At 42.9% G+C, this 19466-nt stretch overlaps 1 protein-coding gene across 1 annotated transcript in view; it reads right to left on the bottom strand.

Moving 5' to 3' along the window:
* The window catches only part of ARHGAP42 (Rho GTPase activating protein 42), a 205236-nt gene that overhangs the window by 94641 nt on the left and 91129 nt on the right, over window positions 1-19466 (bottom strand). The window contains exon 4 of the mRNA XM_048494223.1: window positions 13353-13424. Coding sequence (XP_048350180.1) covers window positions 13353-13424 — 72 coding nt within the window. The remainder of the gene's footprint in view (window positions 1-13352; window positions 13425-19466) is intronic.

Below are 19466 nucleotides of genomic sequence, written 5' to 3'. Positions count from 1 at the left end.
GCTCCGCTGGAGAAGTTAATGAGGGGGGAACACTGGCAATATGTCCTGCCCCTGCTCCAGGCTGAACATCTGTCCATGGCAAGCCTGCACAAGAACAGTCCCCCAATGTGGGGCTGCAGAGAATACCCACAAAAATGAACACTAGGTGTCCAGAAGGAACTTCAAGAGTGAAGACAGAAGGTAACTACAGGGACACCAGGTACTTATAAAATTTGTCTGACACAAATTAGGAACAATCCTGCTTTCAATATTGTTCTTCCTTCACTACACACTTTGGAATTAGCTGTTCTGCAGATACCTTGTAATATTGACTTGTAGCTAAAATATAACATTGGCCTCCAAAGGTTTAAATACTTTGCCCATCAGATGTGTGTGGGGGTGGGGGGGGGTGGGGGTGGTCTTGGGACCCTGCCTGCTGTTAAAAAAGCAGACTGATGTTGTCAAGAGAACCCTCTTAATTGGTCATGTGATCTATAATGAGAACTATTTTTTTTACTTGTTAAATTTCAGGTTTAGGTTTTAAAAACCCAGAAATTTTCAATTAAGCCAAATACAATCGATACTGTGGGTCAGCATTTAATTCCTGAACTACAGCACTCAATTGAAGATCTCTTTCTGCCACCATTTCCCAGGTCCCAGACAAGGGTGAAAGAGCTCCAGCCAAACACCCTGGTTATTTTCAGTAAAGCGGAAACCAGGAAAAAAGCCAATATGGCTTTATTGGGACTTTCCACCCCTGATGCATAGACTTTTCTCCTTTTGAGACTCAGTCAACCTAGAAAGCCTAATGCATGCCTTTATGACTTCCAGGTTACACCTGGGAGCCTAGAGTTACCAGCTCTAGGTAGGAAAACTGCTGGAGATCTGGGGACAGAGACTTGGTAAATGTCAGCGTCTACCCTCCACAGCTGACACTATGTCCAGAGGAATTGATCTCAGTGGTCCAAAGATCAGTTGTCATTCCAAGAGAGCTCCGAGCCTCACCTGGAAACTGGGAACCCAACCTGGGATTGGCTGTGACCATGACATGGCCTACTTCTTCCTCTGACTCTTCATGCCTTCCAATTTACTTCTGTGTCCAACTCAACAAACTGTTCATTGCCTTTGAAACCTATGATTCACATAGCTGAAGGATTGCATCTCCTTGTTTGTACTCACGTGTCCATTACAATCTGTCCAACACATCCTGCTAACATCTCCCTACCAGATGTGCTCAACAAGAGTGAGGACATAAACACTTTCAGTAGCTCCTCTCTTGTGGAATGGGTTGCCTGAAGAAAAGAGGAAAACAGATTCCACCTAAACATTAGGAAGAACTTCCTGATGGTGAGGGCTGTTCAACAGTGGAATGCACTGCCTCTGAGTGTGGTCGAGTCTCCTTCTTTGGAGGTTTTTAAATAGAGGCTGGATGGTCATCTGTCAAAGGTGCTTTGGTTGTGTATTCCTGCATAGCAGGAGGTTGAACTTGATGGCTCTTGTGGTCTCTTCCAACTCTATGATTCCATGAATAAGTATGTAAACATATGATTACCATCATTCTGAAGACCTTCTAAGATGGAGTAATCTTGAATGCTTCTTTTGAACGTTGAAAGGCTTTGATTTGTTTGATGATATGCTTTCTGGATTTTATTTTGTTTATGTCTGTCTGAGGTACTGTATAAATTGTATATTGTGTTTTAATTGAATGAATGTCCCTTTCAACATCCTTAATACTGTTTCCCATGCATAGGTTCAATTGACTGAAAGCAACTCTCTCTGTTTGGATTCATAATTGTATTGCAATCAATAGAAAGACATAATTTATATGGAATTATATTTTAAAAACCACATTGTGAATGTATTGTTGAAGGCTTTCAAGACTGGCATCAATTGGCTGTTGTGGGTTTTCTAGGCTGTGCACCATTTTGCCCCATCTATGACTGTGGCATCTTCAGAGGAATGTCACAATAAGATATGTTTCTCTTCAAGGTACAGCGTAGAGTGATTGTGTGGTGGGAATGATACTATGACATGCCTCTGAAGTTGCCTGCCATAGATGTGGGTGAAATGTTACGAGAAAAACTATCAGGCCACTCCCACACAACCCTGAAAACCCACAACAGCCATTACATTATGAACCTTCTTATAAGATAATTAGCGAGAAGGGTAGGAAGACTTAGCTTACCATAATAATTACTGGTCTGACACTACACCACAGTGGCTTATTGTGTGGATAAAATGCGAGCAGAATGATGTTGTAAACTACTTTGGATTTCCACTGGAGAGAAAAGAAGGATATAAATGAATCCATGGCTAATCCTCATCCTGACCTGAAGGAGCTCTGTTGCTACCTGCTGGGTCCAAGAAGACCCCTGAGGCACTCCCAAGTGTTCTTTGGCGTTCAGTCCAAACAGGTCGCCTATCCTTTCTTTGGTGAATTAATGACAAAAATCTTCCTTCATCTACTCTCTGAACATAGTTAATCATTTCGTGAATCTCCACCACAGAGTTCCTTGCCCATCATCTGGTAAACAAAAAAGCTGAAAATATATTAGCTTGTCCTCATAGGGAGCTCCATTTTCTTGATCATTTCGCCTTTTTAAACTGACATGTAGTTTTTTAAAAATGGTAACAATGGAAAATATTACAAATTTCTATTTATTTACACATTTATTCTCTCAGCTCACACTCTAATTGGCTGACAGCAAATAAGGACCCGAGCATTCACTGAAAAACAACATTTGTTAAAGCAAAATTTTCCCAGGAAAAGATCAAGTAACACCAGAGCGCACAGCCCTTCCTAGCTGGAATGTGTGCTGTTTTATGAGAACAGAGTCTCACGGCTCATGCATCAAATTGTTTACAATTGTCTTCCTGTTTACAAATTTGGGGGAGGGGGAGGTGAATTGTGTCAAAGGTTAATCAGGGTCATCCAGCCCTTCTCATACAGGCAAAGCAATAACTGGCAGATTCTAGCTTGGCTAATGCTACTACACTACATTCATGTTGGGGCCCAGACAAGCAAGTACACAAACTGCTCTATGCTGAATGTCGAGAGCAGTGCTTCAGCATTAGCCACCACCCCAGTCCAGAGATTTGGAATCCTTCAACAGAACTGCAAATGGTAATATCTGACACAATAGAGATAGTATTGGTCCAGGATTAGTAGAAGATGAGAAGATCTAGCCATTGTTGGATTCCCAGGTTGTCCAAGATTCCTACAAAATGTTCAAGCCTAGCCATTGCTGGATTCTCAGGTGATCCAGGATTCATAGAAGATGCACAGGTCTAGTCATTGATGAATTCCCAAGTTGTCTAAATTCATAGAAGATATGCAGAATTCATTTATGCCATTGTGTGCACATGGTGCAATTTTTTTTATAAAAAAACCTATTCTGTTGAGAAACATCTGCTGTGAGAAACAAGAAACTGATGCAGAATCAAAGATTCTTAGGCTTATATCTCACAAAAGAGAAACAAAACTAAAAAGGGCATAATTTGAACTGAAAAAGGCAGTTTTCAAACTATGGTCTCCTCCTGATGTTTTAACACTAGATTCAAATCCAAATTAGCCATGAAGCCTTAGGGTTTCTTGCACCGTGTTCTATGACCCAGGAGGTTGAATCAGTAAGAACCTCCAAAGCAGTGTCCCCAACCTTTTCGAGCCTGGGGGCACCTTTAGAATTTTGACACATAATTCCCCCCCAAAAAACTATTGTCAGTGCATGCAGGTGAGTAAGATGCCGGCACCCTTACTCGGCCTTGGATCATGGGAAATGGCAATTGCCAGGATGGGAGGTGGTGGGAGAAGCTGGGAAGGAAGCTGAAGTGGACTCAACAGCAGAAGCTGAGAGACTCACTGAGCCTGGGGTTAATGAAGGAGGCAATTGTGGGTTGGGGGAGAGAAGCTGGGGGGAGGGGAGAAAAGCTGCAGCAGAGGCTAGGAGACTTGCGGGCCTGGGATTGTCAGCAGAGGCTATAGGGGAGCGGAAGCCACAGGAGGCTCGAAAGTACAGGCTGGGAACCACTTTGGGACTTGGTTTGTCACTGATTGGGGGTGGGGAGATGGATTCCCCCCTGCAAGTTTCATGGAAACTTGTTTTTAAAAATCTGCAGTCAATCACATCTCGAGTGGTCAATCAGAAGCCTTGTTGGACAACAGCCCCCCCCCCCTCTTTTCTAAAAACACTTGGTGGGCAGTAGGACAGGTGTTAGCAGACCCATGATGCCCACAACCACCACATTAGAGACACTTCAGATCAAAGATGATCTAGAATCAAGCCTGAATATTTTCAAGCTATTAAATAACTTTTTTCTCACTCTAAGGCCCCTTCCGTACATGCAGAATAATGCACTTTCAATCCACTTTCACAATTGTTTTAAAGTGGATTTTGCTATTCCACACAGCTGAAAAAGTGAAAGAGCATTTTTCTGCATATGCGATAGGTGCCTCACCCTTGTAATTGTCTTTACATTCTCTGGAACAGTTCCATAAGGTGATCCCTGCAGACAAGCCAAGGAACATGCTGGGGAGGTGAGCCAAGTGCTGTGAATGCTATGTTTTAGTATACAGTGACCATGTGCACCATATTCAAAGTAGCTGATATGGGGGGGGGGGGACACGATGGCACTGACATTTCTAGTCCCCCTTGAGCCCAACTGATTCAAAAACCTATATAACAAGTAACTAAATAAATAAGGACAATGATACTGATGTGATTCACAGGACTGCTGCAAGATTTACAAGATAAACTTTATCCAGCATTAAAGTGTAATATAAATACTAAGTATTATTATTATTATTATAGTTACAGAGCTAAGCAAACAGAGCAAACAAACAAACCAATCCTTCTTCCTGGCAGCACAAGCGATGACAACCGTTTGGAAGCGGAGAAAAGGAGGTTTTTGCATCGCTTTAAATAATGTCGTAACTTGCCTCTTCATCTTCTTTGATCTGATACAGACCGTAATAAAAGTCCAAGGAGCACTTGAACAAATATTGCTAAACACTCTCCAGAAAGGGATAAGAATGAGCCACAAGAGCTTGGCCTGAAAGCAGGCAACATGGTAATCCGTGATCTCAACAACGTTACCAGCTGGGGACCAGCGAACCACATTGACCAAATAAGGCAAATGACTTCGTGCCGAAAATCCTTTCCCACTTAGCTCACTCCGCTTTTCCAATGGTTTATGCAATACATGATAGAGGTCACTCTCCCCCGCTCCCCACCCTATGTGACTCAGAGGGAATAAATTGCCAAGCGACCCAATGTAAAGCCCCGTCTGAGTAACCTCCAGAGGTGGACTGCTGCTAAATTAAAAACAAAAACAAAAACTAAGCATAAAATAGAAAAAAGAGAGCAGGAAAGACACAGCAGTGTTTTGGGGAACATGCAAACACTGCCACATTTTAATGCATTTTATTAGTGCACCTAAGTGGCAGACGTTGTTGGCCAATAAGTATGACTGTTGTCTGGAGGATCAAGGCTACTATGATTTCCACATAAATAAAATGCAAACAAAGGCTCTGTAGTTAAGGTTACTATTTTAATAAAGAACTGAAACACATCAGAATGACATTTAAATCCAGCCAGAGCCAGGCTGATCTTTCCTCATTTATCTGGCTCTTATGAAGCCAAAGTCTTGACTTCCCAGCATCCCTCAAAATGATGACTTTGAGTATGGATGTCTTTCCTTTCACACTAACAACTGCAAAGCAATGTTCCATCCGGCACAAGTGGATACCTGTAAGCACGTACAAAGGCAAAGCGTTCTGTGCCCATTCTCCCTTTGCTCTCGGTCACATACTAGTCAGTTGCATTAATGCACATCTACTCATGCTACTCACGTGGAACAGATCAGGATGCCTTTATAAAGGAATGAGCATTGAGATTACTACTGTATGCATCCCCTTGGTTTTACTGTCCTGTCTTCTATACTCTGTTTCATATAAAGGTGGAAGTAGATTGCATATTTCTCTGCCACAGAACAAAGCATGCATAACCTTCTTTGCTGTGGATTGCTCCGCCTGGGTTCTGATGCCTTCATCCATTTGAAAGCAAAATACATTTTGGTATACATGCTCTTGTATCAAAACACCATGTTCAATAATGCCAAAAATAATGATTTTGGCAAATGAAGTACGCAAAAATGAATGATAATTCCCATATTTGTTTGGGACAATTTTGCAATGCAGAAGCATACAACCTTCTCACCGTTCTCCACCTCAACTGACTGAACTATCATCTTTATGTGAAAAAGAAGATATCTTTGTAATACATATTCTGCACTGTGGTATGTCGTGCTTTAGAACATCTTCTTTGTTTGCATTGTTTTCTAAATATGTAATGTTGCACTGTTTTTCAGATGCCTTAGGCTGTCCGACTGAATTTCTAGCCTGGTCTTGTCAGGGATGGGAAGCTAAGAAGGGTCAACTCTCATTAGTACATGGATGCGAGACCAGCAAGAGAAAATCAACAGCTACCTAGAGAAAACCAATAGCAGATCACCTCGGATCAATTCTTGCCTTGAAAACCTAATGGTTGTAGTTGCCACAAGTTGGTTGTGACTCAACAGCATATTTATTTATTCATTCATTCATTCATTCATTCATTCATTCATTCATTCATTCATTCATTCATTCATTCATTCATTATTCTACTTATATACCGCCCTCCCCCGAAGGGCTCAGGGCGGTTCACAACAGACAAACAACAACATCAAGTAAATAATAAACAAACACCGTACATACAGTACTGGTGTACATTAAAACAGCGTTCCATCCTAACACAACATTTCAAGCAGGGGATAGTGCCCAACAACTAAAACTCCTCTAAGGGGGGGGGGGCAGCAGGGCCCCAGTTGTCGAAAAAAAGGGGGGGCATCAGCGGCTGGCCTCCCCAAAAGCCCGGTGGAATAGCTTGGTCTTGCAGGCCCTGCGGAACTCATTGAGGTCCCGCAGGGCCCGGACAGCTGCCGGAAGAGCATTCCACCAGGCAGGGGCCAGGGCTGTAAAGGCCCTGGCCCAAGTGGAAGCCAATCGTGTCATAGAGGGGCCAGGAATATATGAACGAAGTAAATAAACAAAGACAAAATAGTCACACACGTTACCTACTGAATGTAGTCTATGTGCACATCATTCCCTGTCTCACATATTTAAACTGTAAGATATAACACACAGGTCAATAAATGCGGGTTAACGATGGTATAAAACCCGTTTGGGAGGGAACTTTGCATGGATCCCGCTCCTAATGTGAGTCCACCGTATGTTTCCCCTTCCAACCTGGGTTTTTCAAGAATCGCACAATTTGCAATTCCTTTGTTTTAACGCGGCTTGTAGCCACAAACGAGCAAATTGCAGCCGGGAAGTGCTTTCAGCAGCAGTGCTTCCCTCCATTTTCCAAGATCCTACCTGGCAGCTGCATAGCCACACAGGGACACAGGGGGGTTAGCATGGCTGTGGGGGTCCATGCCTGCCTGCCCGTGTAGCTACAGAGCGGAAGAAGATGAGTGGGAAAAAAGTGACTCTGTGCGAAGGCATGACTGCAATCCACATTGCTTGTATGGACTCCGTTCGCTGCCTGCACGGTTGCATGCCAACGTGTCAACTGGACAGTGGGTTGCTTTATGCTGACTGTAACCTGCTGTACTTTTGCTGTGCAGAAGAGGCCTGAGTCAGGAATTCTACAAACAACATAGGCACATTTTTATTGTCAGAAGTAATTTCACCTAGCCAGCCTAACAAAATAAGCCCTGAATCTCTTATGGGTGTTATGTTATTAAACTTAATATTTCAAAACATCTCCCCCGCCCCCAGTGGTGGGATCCAAAAATTTTAGTAACAGGTTCCCATGGTGGTGGGATTCAAACAGTGGCGTAGCGCCAATGGGGCTGGGCGGGGCACGGGAGCGGGGCATTCCTGGGCGGGGCTGTGGCAATGACACAGCCGCTGCGCCGGTCCTTGGGCGGGAAATGAATGCACGCAGGCGCAGGCTGCCACGCACGCCGGTGCACCTCCTGCTAGACTGCTTCAAGTTCTGCGTGCTACTGCTGAGGAGCGGAGGAGGGGTGTAACTAAGGCAAAAATCACGTGGCAAAATCACCAATTAGTAACCCCCTTTCGGCATACACAAATAATTAGTAACCTACTCTCGGGAACCTGTGAGAACCTGCTGGATCCCACCTCTGCCCATCCCGGATGGCAAATCAAGGACAGAATAATTATTAAGTATTAACAGGGTAGATTCCAAGGAAGACATGCTAGAGAGCCTCAGGCTATGAATATCTTGGGACTGACAGCTGTTTGCATCACTGAAAAATTTATGACTCAGGAGGTTTCCTTTCCCATATCTGAAACCACATCATAACAGTTCTGCAAGTCAGAATGCTGCTTCCCCGAACACCTTAGCTTCCCTGAATGCTGCTTCCTGCACACCTGAACACCTGATGGATATTCTAAAAAAGTATGCAACACCAACAAACGCAACCACATCTACATGGACACAAGGCAAATGCAGAAATAATACACTGCCCAGTTAGAAGAAGAAGAGTGTGGATTTATATCCCACCTTTCTCTCTGGAAGGAGATTCAAAGTGGCTTACAAGTTCCTTTCCCTTCCTCTCCCTACAACAGTCACCTTGTGAGGTAGGTGGCGCTGAGAGAGTACTGAAGAACTGACTAGCCCAAGGTCACCCAGCAGGAATGTAGGAGTGTGGAAACACATCTGGTTCACCAGATAAGCCTCTGCCACTCAGGTGGAGGAGTGAAGAATCAAACCTGTTTCTCCAGATTAGAATCCACCTGCTCTTAACCACGACACTTCCCCAGGCAGTTCAAAAAGAAGAATCACTCATGAGCTCTGTCTCTTTCTACACTTGAGCAGAGAAATGACTCTGCATACACAAGATCCCACCTTCAACCTAAAATGGCAGCTCTGTTTTAAAGGACTAAGATAATGGGGAACAGAGAACACATCTCACTGCATCTTTGAAGGCCCATGACCAGTTAGGAGGATTGTACTGTGTCTAGTGGTATAGCTTGGGACACAATAGCTTCACATATTTAGCTATCACCAATTGGAACTTCTGAAAGAGGTTCAGGTTCCTTCAATAAGAACTACTTGTCAGCATCTTAGCCTGGAAGCACCTCAAAATCTCTGAGCACAAGTTGTTCGAAGCACAAAGGGCCAGGCTACAAGACTTTTTACCATGAGTTGTAATACCCAGTTCCCTATGCAGATTTTGATGTGAAGGTTAAACAACAGGCACCACAATAAGAGCAAGAAATACGGATATGAAAAGGTTAAATTTGTTAACCTGGAGTCCATCCCATATGTTTAAAAGAGGGGATTACAAACATTGAGCTGCTCAGTATCCTGATACTAAGGGAATGCCTCATGCTACTTGAAAGAGCCGTGTTATCATCTTTTTTGTCCAGCAGTTTCAAAAATATGTACCTTCAGGAAACCTATTCCATAGAGGTGTTGTTGCAATTTCCTGCTGCATGTTGTAGAGGACTCCAGGGGACACCCTAGTTCATGTAGGATCCCAGTCAGCTCTGGCCCCTTCCACACATGCAGAATAATGCACTTTCAATCCACTTTGACAATTTATTGTCGAAGGCTTTCACGGCCGGATTCAACTGGGTCTGGTGGATTTTCCAGGCTGTGTGGCCATGGTCTGGTGGATTTTGTTCCTAACATTTCGCCTGCATCTGCGATACCTCTGAAATTGCCAGCCACAGATGAAGGCGAAACATTAGGCACAAAATCCACCAGACCACGGCCACACAGCCTGGAAAACCCACCAGAACCACTTTCACAATTGTTTGCAAGTGATTTTGCTATTCCGTGCAGTAAAATCCAGCTGCAAAGTGAACTGAAAGTGGATTGAAAGTGCATTATTCTGCATGTGCGAAAGGAGCTTCTGTGAGGCCTCATCATCACCATCCCATATGAATTATTTTTAAACCACAGGGTTCCCTATAACAAAAGGCCCCAACATGGTTCCCATGGATTCCAGGGGACCTGCTGACACCTTTTATTGGTGTCTGCTAAGTGTTGCTAGGAAGCGGGTGGGGTCAGGTAAGGCTTTTGCCCAGTAAGGCTTCTGATTGATTATGCAGATTTTTTAAAAAGGCTGCATTAGCAGCAGCTGCCACTACAGCACTGGGTTACCGAAGTTAAGCTGTGGCAGTCATGTGTCTTGCTCCGCCTCCTGAGGCAGCCATTTTGTGGCAGCTATTTTGTTGCTGCATTCACCATGTTGGGTCAGAACTCCAAATGTGCCTGCAGGCTCAAAAAGGTTGGGAGCCCTTGCTCTAAAAGACAGCCAGTTTTATTTGTGTTATTGCTTTTGACATACAAAAAAGGACAAGCCCCATTTCCATTCAAGGGCAAAAAGTGATACAGAGCAAACTGAGAGTTATAAACATCATTAACAGCCCCTGAAAAGATCCAAGGACATCTCGCAAGATGTTACCACCACATTACTGAATCAGAAGATGATGATCCCAGACAGCACTGTGTGTATGAAACAAGAAGGCCTTTTATCCCCAAACAAATACTTTACTCCTTAGGCCAGCAGAAAGCTGAGTCCAGCACTGCCTCCTCTTAGTAGCATTTAGGTGGAGTGAGGAAAGAATGCAGTGCTGCATCCAAGCATCTGAACAGAAGGGCATAAAACGGTGTCTTCTCCCCTTCAGGAAGGCAGACAGTTCACAACAGGAATGTGCTTTGGGCTCTTCCCAGCTAGCTGTCTTATTCTTTTCCTTCTACCTTCATGAACATTTTTCTTCCAAAATAGTCTCTATTTTTTACTAAAACTGATACTGTTTTGTTAGACTCATCTTCATTGCCAATGCAGCAAGTATTTTTATACAGCAGGTTTTGCTGGAACAGATCAGGGATCATTCAGTCCAGGATTTTTTTTCCAACAGGGCCCAACCAGATAAGCTCACAAGCTGGGGTCAACAGTAATGACCATCCCTTGTCTGCACCCAGAATGTGTTACTCAGATACATGCCTCTGCACATGAAGGTTCACAAAAATCCTGGCTGGTTCATAGCCACTGAGAGAGATCTGTCCTCCAGACAAGCTAAAACAAACCCATGCATACACAAAAAAGATACAGCTCACAAAAATGTGCAGTCCTCAGAAATTTGTGTAGTTGTGATTAAGGCTTTCCACTTACCCTTCTCTCAACCAGCTTCCCTTTTGCCTTTTTGGTTTGAACTCTTAATTCTGTATCCTTTTCCTTTTTTACCTGTTTCCCAACAAGGGTCTTTCCTATCATAGCCCATCTATGTTCTCTATCCTGCTTCTCACACTCAAACCTTACTTTCTACCTAGATTCACACACACATTTAAGTTTCCTAAACTTCCACAGCATCCTCTTGTCTACGATGTTCACTACTTGATGTTTACTTTTCAGTGGCTTAAATCCCATGGAAGATTTTCACTCAACAAGAGCTCTAGTGCCACTGGAAATACAAGAAAATCATCATAATGAGCCCTTATACTATGAGCGTTTCCCCACTTACCATGAGCCCCCTATGCCACGCGCTACTCTCAGCGTGCGTCATTTCTGGTGCATGCCTGGGCTTCCCCACGACCCTGCACTCTGCGCGGGGTCATCAAAAGGCGCCGTTTTGAAGAATGCCAGGAATGACGCATGCTGAGGGGCGCGACAGCTGCAGCGTCGGGGCAGCTGCGTTGTCGCCGCCCCTGTAGTGGGGAGTGCCGGGGGACCCCGCGCTACTTGGCTACAGTAGCGCGCAGCAGAAGGTAAGTGGGAAAACGCTCTAAGTCAACTTGACTATCTTCCATTTTGTGTTTCTGTTAACACAAGAATGAGCACAAATTATATTTCCTCAACACTGCCCCAGAAATAATTATCACCTTTAATCAAATTATGTCTTGCTTCTAAATTGAACTTGCTTCCAAATTGAACTGACTAACTAAAATTGCTTTTGTCTTTTGGTTTTCATACACATAATCAATGATCAGAATGAAAAAAGTAGTGCTTGATCTTACAAGTAGCTCATGCACAAATGGAGCTACATTAAGTAAAATTTCTCTTTTGCTATCACATTTGAAGATCCCCGACACTATTTTATCCCCCCCTGCAAGTAAGTATCCAAAGTGATTTACCACAACAATTTTTACTGCCCTGAAAGACCGCACATGATTACATTAATCGTTTGTGGCCAACTGACATCCTTAAAAGGAGACATAATCAAAGCCTGACCATTTGCAGCCATTTCCAAGTCCGATTACTTGGAAGCAACACTTGTTTACCAACAGGTGAGCAGCTACTTACAGCTGGTTATCAGATCCATTCTTGCTTTTCCTATACCAGTGGTGGCGAACCTATGGCACGGGTGCCAGAGGTGGCACTCAGAGCCTTCTCTGTGGGCACATGCAAACAGAGTTGCCCCCACCCCCACACGCACATCTAGGCTGGTCTGGGCCATTGGGCTCAATTATTAGCATTAAACCTAAGACCTAGTTTTGTGGAAGCAGTGTAGGTAACCCTGTTAAGCGCTGTTAAACCCCACTGATTTTCATGCAAAGAACTAAAGCGCGATCCTTTACCTGGGAGTAAGCTCGGGTGCTGGCAATGGGGCTTGCTTCTGAGTAAACCCTCCTAGGGTCGTGATTCACCCGTTGGAAGAATTGCACGGTTGCTTCAAAGCAAAACCACCGACTACCACCAAGCTTACTCCCGAGTAACACACGCCTCAGAGCCAACCGTTTTTTCTAATCCTCAGTATTCACGTTAAATTGCCGTGTGGGCACTTTGTGATAAATAAGTGGGTTTGGGGTTGCAATTTGGGCACTCGGTCTCGAAAAGGTTCACTATCACTGTCCTATACTGAAATTGCCAGGATTCTTGCATTGGGCACAGAAGCCATATTGGGGGCAGCAAGACTTTAAACTCCTGGTCAATCCTCTCTCATGTACAGACAAGTGGCCATTGCTTCCTTATGTGGAACAACTCAGCTGAGGGTGAAGGAACTATGCCAAGGGTCCACAGTCTGCGAGCATCATGGCATTTGCCATCTCCTTTCCTGGTACCTGCCAAGTGTTTTTAGAAAGTGAGCAGAGCCAGGTGCACCTTTTGTTCAGCAAGGGCTCTGACTGGCCACTAGAGAACTGAATGGCTGTGCAGATTTTTACAACATTGCTTTAGCAGCAGCTGCCACCATAGCACAACGATCTTTGCTATGGCAGCCATTTTGTGGCTGACTCCATCTTCTGCAGCAGCTGTTTTGTGGCAGCCATTTTGTATCAGAATTCCAAAAATACTCTCAAGCTTTAAAAGGTTGGGGACCCCTGAACTATACTATGAAGTAATAAAATTAATGAACTTACTTTCGCTGCCCCTATCTGTTCCTTACGAAACTTCTCCAGTGGTGCAATTAAAACATCGTTGGCATTCTGGATCTGAAATGCAGAAAACAGCACGTTCAAAAACATAGAAAACTCAACAGCAGTTGTTTGAGTTACGTAACAAAATCTTGTTCATACACCAAATGTTGCCAAAGTACTCAAACCTACAAAGTAAGCAGATTCAGAATTGGAAACTAAGGCCTTGATCCAGCTGAAGTTCTTTGACTCAAGTTCTGCAGAAAGCAATGTGAGTTTTAATTAACTGCTCTCATGGACCTCCCAAATCAGCTTTGTCAACAAAGTTGCAAAAGAAAAATCATTTATTTTATTTATGTGGGTTTGGGGTTGCAATTTGGGCACTCGGTCTCGAAATTCATAGCAGCCTGGACATAGCAGTCTTGAACTTGTCAGATGCTGAGAGCTTAGAAAGGTCAACCTTGGTTAATACCTGGATGGAAGACCACTAGGAAAGATGAGGGAGATGCTCTGCAGAGGAAGACACATTTGCACATCTCTTACCTGGAATGTCCTGAGATTAAAACTACCATAAGTCAGCAGCAACACCACTGTACATTCTGCTTCATAAAATCTCCTATACCCTGTTTCACATGAAGACCTACCGGTAAGTAAAATTGTGACTTTATCTGCCATTTCCTCCTGCCCCCTCTCCATGTGTTCTACTCGTCACAGCCTGGTTTGGACTAGATGACAGGTGGGGGGCGTGGAGTACGGGGTGTGTGTGTGTGTGTGTGTGTGTGGCAGGAGGAAATGATGGATGAAGTTACAGTTTTACTTAGGTCTTTACGTGAAACTGGATACAACAGCTATATTGTTTACAAAACCGAAAGATTAGTTGTAGAATGCATACAGCATTAAGTGGACACATGAAACATACTCCAATTTAAAGGAATCTTGTGACAGTCTTTCATAAGAACAAGACAGGAAGGGCAGAAAAACACAGCAGACAGACATCTGAGTTAGTGGCAGGTACTGTATGTGGGAAATACACAGGGGAGACATTTGTAATGTCAGTGTGGATGTAGTATTAAAAGTATTTAACTAAGTCATGCCGTCTGTCCTAGGATTCTGCATTTGTGAGGGTGGAAGTCGGGGTTTTTTTTAAAAAAATAAACTTATAAATATTTAAAGAGGAAAAAATGATTACATTTAAGTTCCCCAAACTGCAGTTATTTTACAGTAATTAAATTTAACGCTTGCACACTGATTTACACTGGTGATCACTGGGGGATACGATACTGCTTTGGAACTTCATATGAGCCTTTCCCCTCTAAATAATGTTTGTATTTTAGAGAATTTTTTTTGTTCATTGACAACAAACAAGAGTCTTCTGGTACCTTAAAGGCTAACAGGTTTTTTATTTTAGTATAAGCTTTCGTGAACTAGGGTCCACTTCATTTGATATTATCATCGTCGCAAGTACTTAAGATACTAAATGAACCATTGACGACATTTTGATGGTTGGTGCTTAAAGCTGTGCTGCTAAATGGGGGAAGAAGAGATGCTAAAGTACAGGTAATTACTTTTCAGATCCATTAAACTCTGCACACCTTTTTCTATATGGAGTTAAAAATGACTTTGGCAGACACACAGCTTGTCCCTGAGCCACCTTTCCAACAGATTTTATTGGCAAGTTCACAATTTCTTAGCAATATGTGACATTCTACAGAGTTTTCTAACATAACATGGCATACCTGGAAAGAGAACCATAAAAGAAGTCACACTACAAGTCTCAGAAATATTTTCATTCCAGTTGTTTCTCTTTACTAAGACACTTATTTAATCCAATATTTATACATTATCTTTGCTTTGTGGAGAACAGCTGTCAATAATGGTGTGATATAACTTCCATTGAAAAGGCCAGAAGTGACATAATGCTTCTCTAGAAATAGTTGGAAACTCTATGATAAAACCAAAGAGTTTGGGGTAATTTCTAGAGGTGAGATGTCCCTCCATTGGTCTGACAACCAATAGTTTTGAACCTATAAAGGTAAGACTCAGGACCTAGTAATGGCAGATTCTGCATGGGCCAAAAACAGTGGTGTGAAAACGGTGTGAAGATGGTGTAAAATGTTGTTAAACAGTGTAAAGGGGCTTACACTGTTTTCACGCCATTTTCACACCGCTGTTTTTGGCCCATGCGGAATCCGCCATTGTTGTGAGGAAGAAAAAGAGGCCACAGGAGTATGTGTCCAATTTTTTTCCCCAGCAATTCTCCCCTCCTTTCATGAAGAGGGAGGAAATTTCTATACTCTTTTAAGCCTCTCTCTTATACAAACCCCTCAGAGTGAGAAAATATTCCGGTGTTAACCATCTCTTTAAGGTTAGTTAAGTATCCAAAATCTACAACAAATATATAGACATATTTTCAAGTAGAACAAATAAACCAAGTGAATTAAGAATGCCATGTACTGCCTGGAAGAAGTGTGAATTTAGGAATCGGAGATGATGCCAATTAATTTTCATTTATTTATTTATTTATTTATAATTGGTTTTATATACCGCCCCTCCCTCGAAGGGCTCTGGGCGGTGAACAACACAATAAAACAATAGTTACTATAAAAACCCCATTAAAACATGTCATAATTTAGTGCTTCCCTAATACTTCAGACTAGTCTGGTCTCATCAGACCTCAGAAGCTAAGCAGAGTTGACCCTGACAAGTATTTGGATGGGAGACCTCAAAGGAATACAAAGGTTGCGATGTAGAGTCAGGCAATGGCAAGCCATCTCTGAACGGCTCTCTTCGTTGAAACCCCAGCAGAAGTTGCTGTAAGTCAGATGTGACTTACAAAAACAAAAAAGGTTCCTTCAGCATGAAACCCACTTAAAAAAATTAGGCTGGCCGGATACATTGAAAAGGATGGCTTACAGTCAAGTACAACATGTGGTTTGTGTGGATTTAATTGTAGAGGTTTGTGAACTACATGTGTGGATTTAATTGAAGAGGTTTGTGTGGATTTAATTGAAGAAGTTTGTGGACTACTTGTGCCAGTGAAGATTTAACAGCCATCTCTTTCAACAAAGTACTTACTTGAACTGCGCAAACCTTTTCTTTGTCCAACTGCGAGGCTTCCTCCAACTATAAAATCAGTTAGTGGTGTTATAACAGTTAAATATCTAATTAAAGCGAGGCCCAGACTCTCCTTTCCCTGGAGAGGCCTCATCCATCACTGGTGACTCTCTCTCCCCTTCTCGGGGGAGACTAAAACTTCATTTGGGCTTCCCAAAGTGATTACAAATGGTCAGAAGTGGGAATGTGTTCCTAATCCATGTGACCATTCAAAAAGACTCAACCCCTTCCCTCCCTACAAACACCAGCAAGGGAAGTTCAAAAGCAGGAATAGAAACTGAGGCAAGTTCAGGTGAATTCGCTGAACCTGTAGTACATGAGCCACATGACTACAGCAAAAGAGTTTTTGGCAGCCCTGGGAAACAGCAGGATTTTGGTCATTTCCACACAGGAACATCAGTTTTGAAGAACATGCCTACTCAGCACACAAGTTTCAGCTGTAGAACAGTCACTCTGGAAGATTTCTTATTGTTTAGCCTGTGGGTCCCAATATATTAAAGCCTCAAAACTTCCCAGTTCCACTGAATAGAAAAATGGCTCTTTATGAGCATACCCTTGAAGATGATGAATAGAATCCACTTATGCAGTACCATAGTTGCTGATAGACAGGAGCTTAAACATATTCAGCAGTTTTAGTTAGACCAGTAAGATTTCTCACACTGTACAAATTTGAAACTGCTGAAGGAGTAAATTAAGGAACTTTTCCAATTTCCAATGTGAAATGTGTTTAGAGTATTAGATTAACTTTTTAGGAATAATCACAATTTTACCACCTTGTCTGGTATCCGTGTGTGTGTGTGTGTGTGTGTGTCATAAAAGCACAATAAAATATACAATTATATACAATAAAATTATAAAAATTATCTAATAACCAGGAGAGAGCTGGTATAAGTCCCATAAAACAAAATATTTGGGTGGGGGTCGGGGTGGGGGGAGGCATCACCCAGAAGGGGTCAGCTGTGTGCTCAGGTAGTAGTTGTCTCTTTTAACACAGAAGAAATGAAAGTATAAAAATTGTAATTCCACCTTTCAATTCTGTTCTGACACATCGGGAATGAAATCGCATAACCTCTATGCCCAGCTAATGATGTTCTTGAGTGTGCTGCAATTCAGGACAGCTCCAGAAAGGGCATGCCTTTCCTCATCCCTGTTTGGCACTAAAAACTCCATCTCTAAATAAAGTTTTTTGGGTGTTACAGAGTGGGATGGCAGGAGTGGAGACATGTGCCTAATGTGCCGTTTCTTTCATTCTCACCTCACAAGCTCTCAGACTTGAAAAGAAAGCTTTTGAAAAGAACTCAAAAGAGTGAGAAGAAACTGAGGCAAGTTCAGAGGAGTTTACCCATCACTATATAGGACTAATTTTGCTATAGTTGATATATCCAGTTGTAAAACACTTAACTCCTGATATGGTGCATCTTTGAATCACAGTGTAAAACTGCCACATTGAGAATCCATGATTGTGACATTAGGGGTGTTGTGTGATTTCTGGGCTGTATGGCTGTGTTCTAGTAGCATTTTCTCCTGAAGTTTTGCCTGCATCTGTGGCTGGCATCTTCAGAGGATCAAGCAGCTTTAAGATGCCAGCCACAGATGCAGGCGAATTCAGATAAGCCCCCACAGCTCAGGCGGCAGAGCTGGGAATCAAACCCGGTTCCTCCAGATTAGATACATGAGCTCTTAACCTCCTACACCACTGGTGCTACTAGAACACGGCCGTACAGCCTGGAAACCACACAACACCCCAGTGATTCTGGCCGTGAAAGACTCCAACAATACACTGTGACATTAATTTGGCAATGTATTTTGTGTGCATTTGGGCACGTGTGTGTGTGTGTGTGAGAGAGAGAGGGAGGGAGAGAGAGAGGGGGAGAGAGGGAGGGAGACAGAGAAGGGGGTTGTATTTTATTTTCAGTTTTCCCTTGTTCATTAAAGTTCCTTACAGAACCTCTATTACCTACACATTCCTAGGATTCTTTTATGGTGACTTCATCAATGAGAAAAGTTCAGAGTAAACTGCTGCTAGCATTTCCAAGATTTCCAATTATATACCCCAAGAAGAACAAAACACAGTGCTTTGGTGGTCAAACAAACTGTGTGAATGTGTATGATTCCCCCCTTTTGTAATTATTTGCATAAAGCTGTCAGGGCAGATGGTTCACTACTCAAACAGGAACCAAGATGACAGATCCTAACTCCAAAGGAGTTTAGACACTAAAAATATTATATAATTTAATCTTTCTTCTCAAGATGCAAACAAACATGTCAGTAGTTTTGTATTCTTCATTTCTCTGCATTGAACACCACTGATCCACAAAAAAATTCTTTGGAGGTTAAGGAACCAGAGCAGAAAGTGTGCAGGCATATCTGCACTGCTCAAAGAACGTAATTGAAAGTTGTATTTTAAAAAGAGTTTTCATGAATGAACATGTCCAGGCACCAAGCCAAAATCAGCGTCCTTGTTTGTAATGGTAACATGCCCAGGAGCCTTCCACTCTTAGTACAGAAAGGGACTACTGTGCAATTCTACATGGATTCCGGAAAGTAAGTACGTAGATTTACACTACACGGATCATAAAAAATGATCTGCACATAGCCATGATGTGGACAGCTTTTTCAAGAAGAAGAAGTAGAAGAAGAAGAAGAAGGAGGAGGAGGAGGAGGAGGAGGAGGAGGAGGAGGAGGAGGAGGAGTTTTGATTTATACCCCACCTTTCTCTCCTGTAAGGAGACTCAAGGTGGCTTACAAGCTCCTTTCCCTTCCTCTCCCCATAACAACCTTGTGAGGTAGGTGGAGTTGAGAGAGTTCCAAAGAACTGTGACTTGTCCAAGGTCACCCAGAAGGAATGTAGGTGTGGAAACACATCTGGTCCACCAGATAAGCCTCTGCCACTCAGGTAGAGGAGTGCGGAATCAAACCCGGCTCTCTGTATTAGAATCCACTTGCTCTTAACCACTAAACCACGCTGGCTCTCCAACAACAGCCAACTGGCAGTCTATGGGCCAG

This window comes from Sphaerodactylus townsendi, linkage group LG04, assembly GCF_021028975.2.
Source record: "Sphaerodactylus townsendi isolate TG3544 linkage group LG04, MPM_Stown_v2.3, whole genome shotgun sequence".
Taxonomy (NCBI): Eukaryota; Metazoa; Chordata; class Lepidosauria; order Squamata; family Sphaerodactylidae; genus Sphaerodactylus; species Sphaerodactylus townsendi.
Note: the sequence above shows the minus strand (reverse complement) of the source record. Positions and strands in the feature narration are given on the sequence as shown.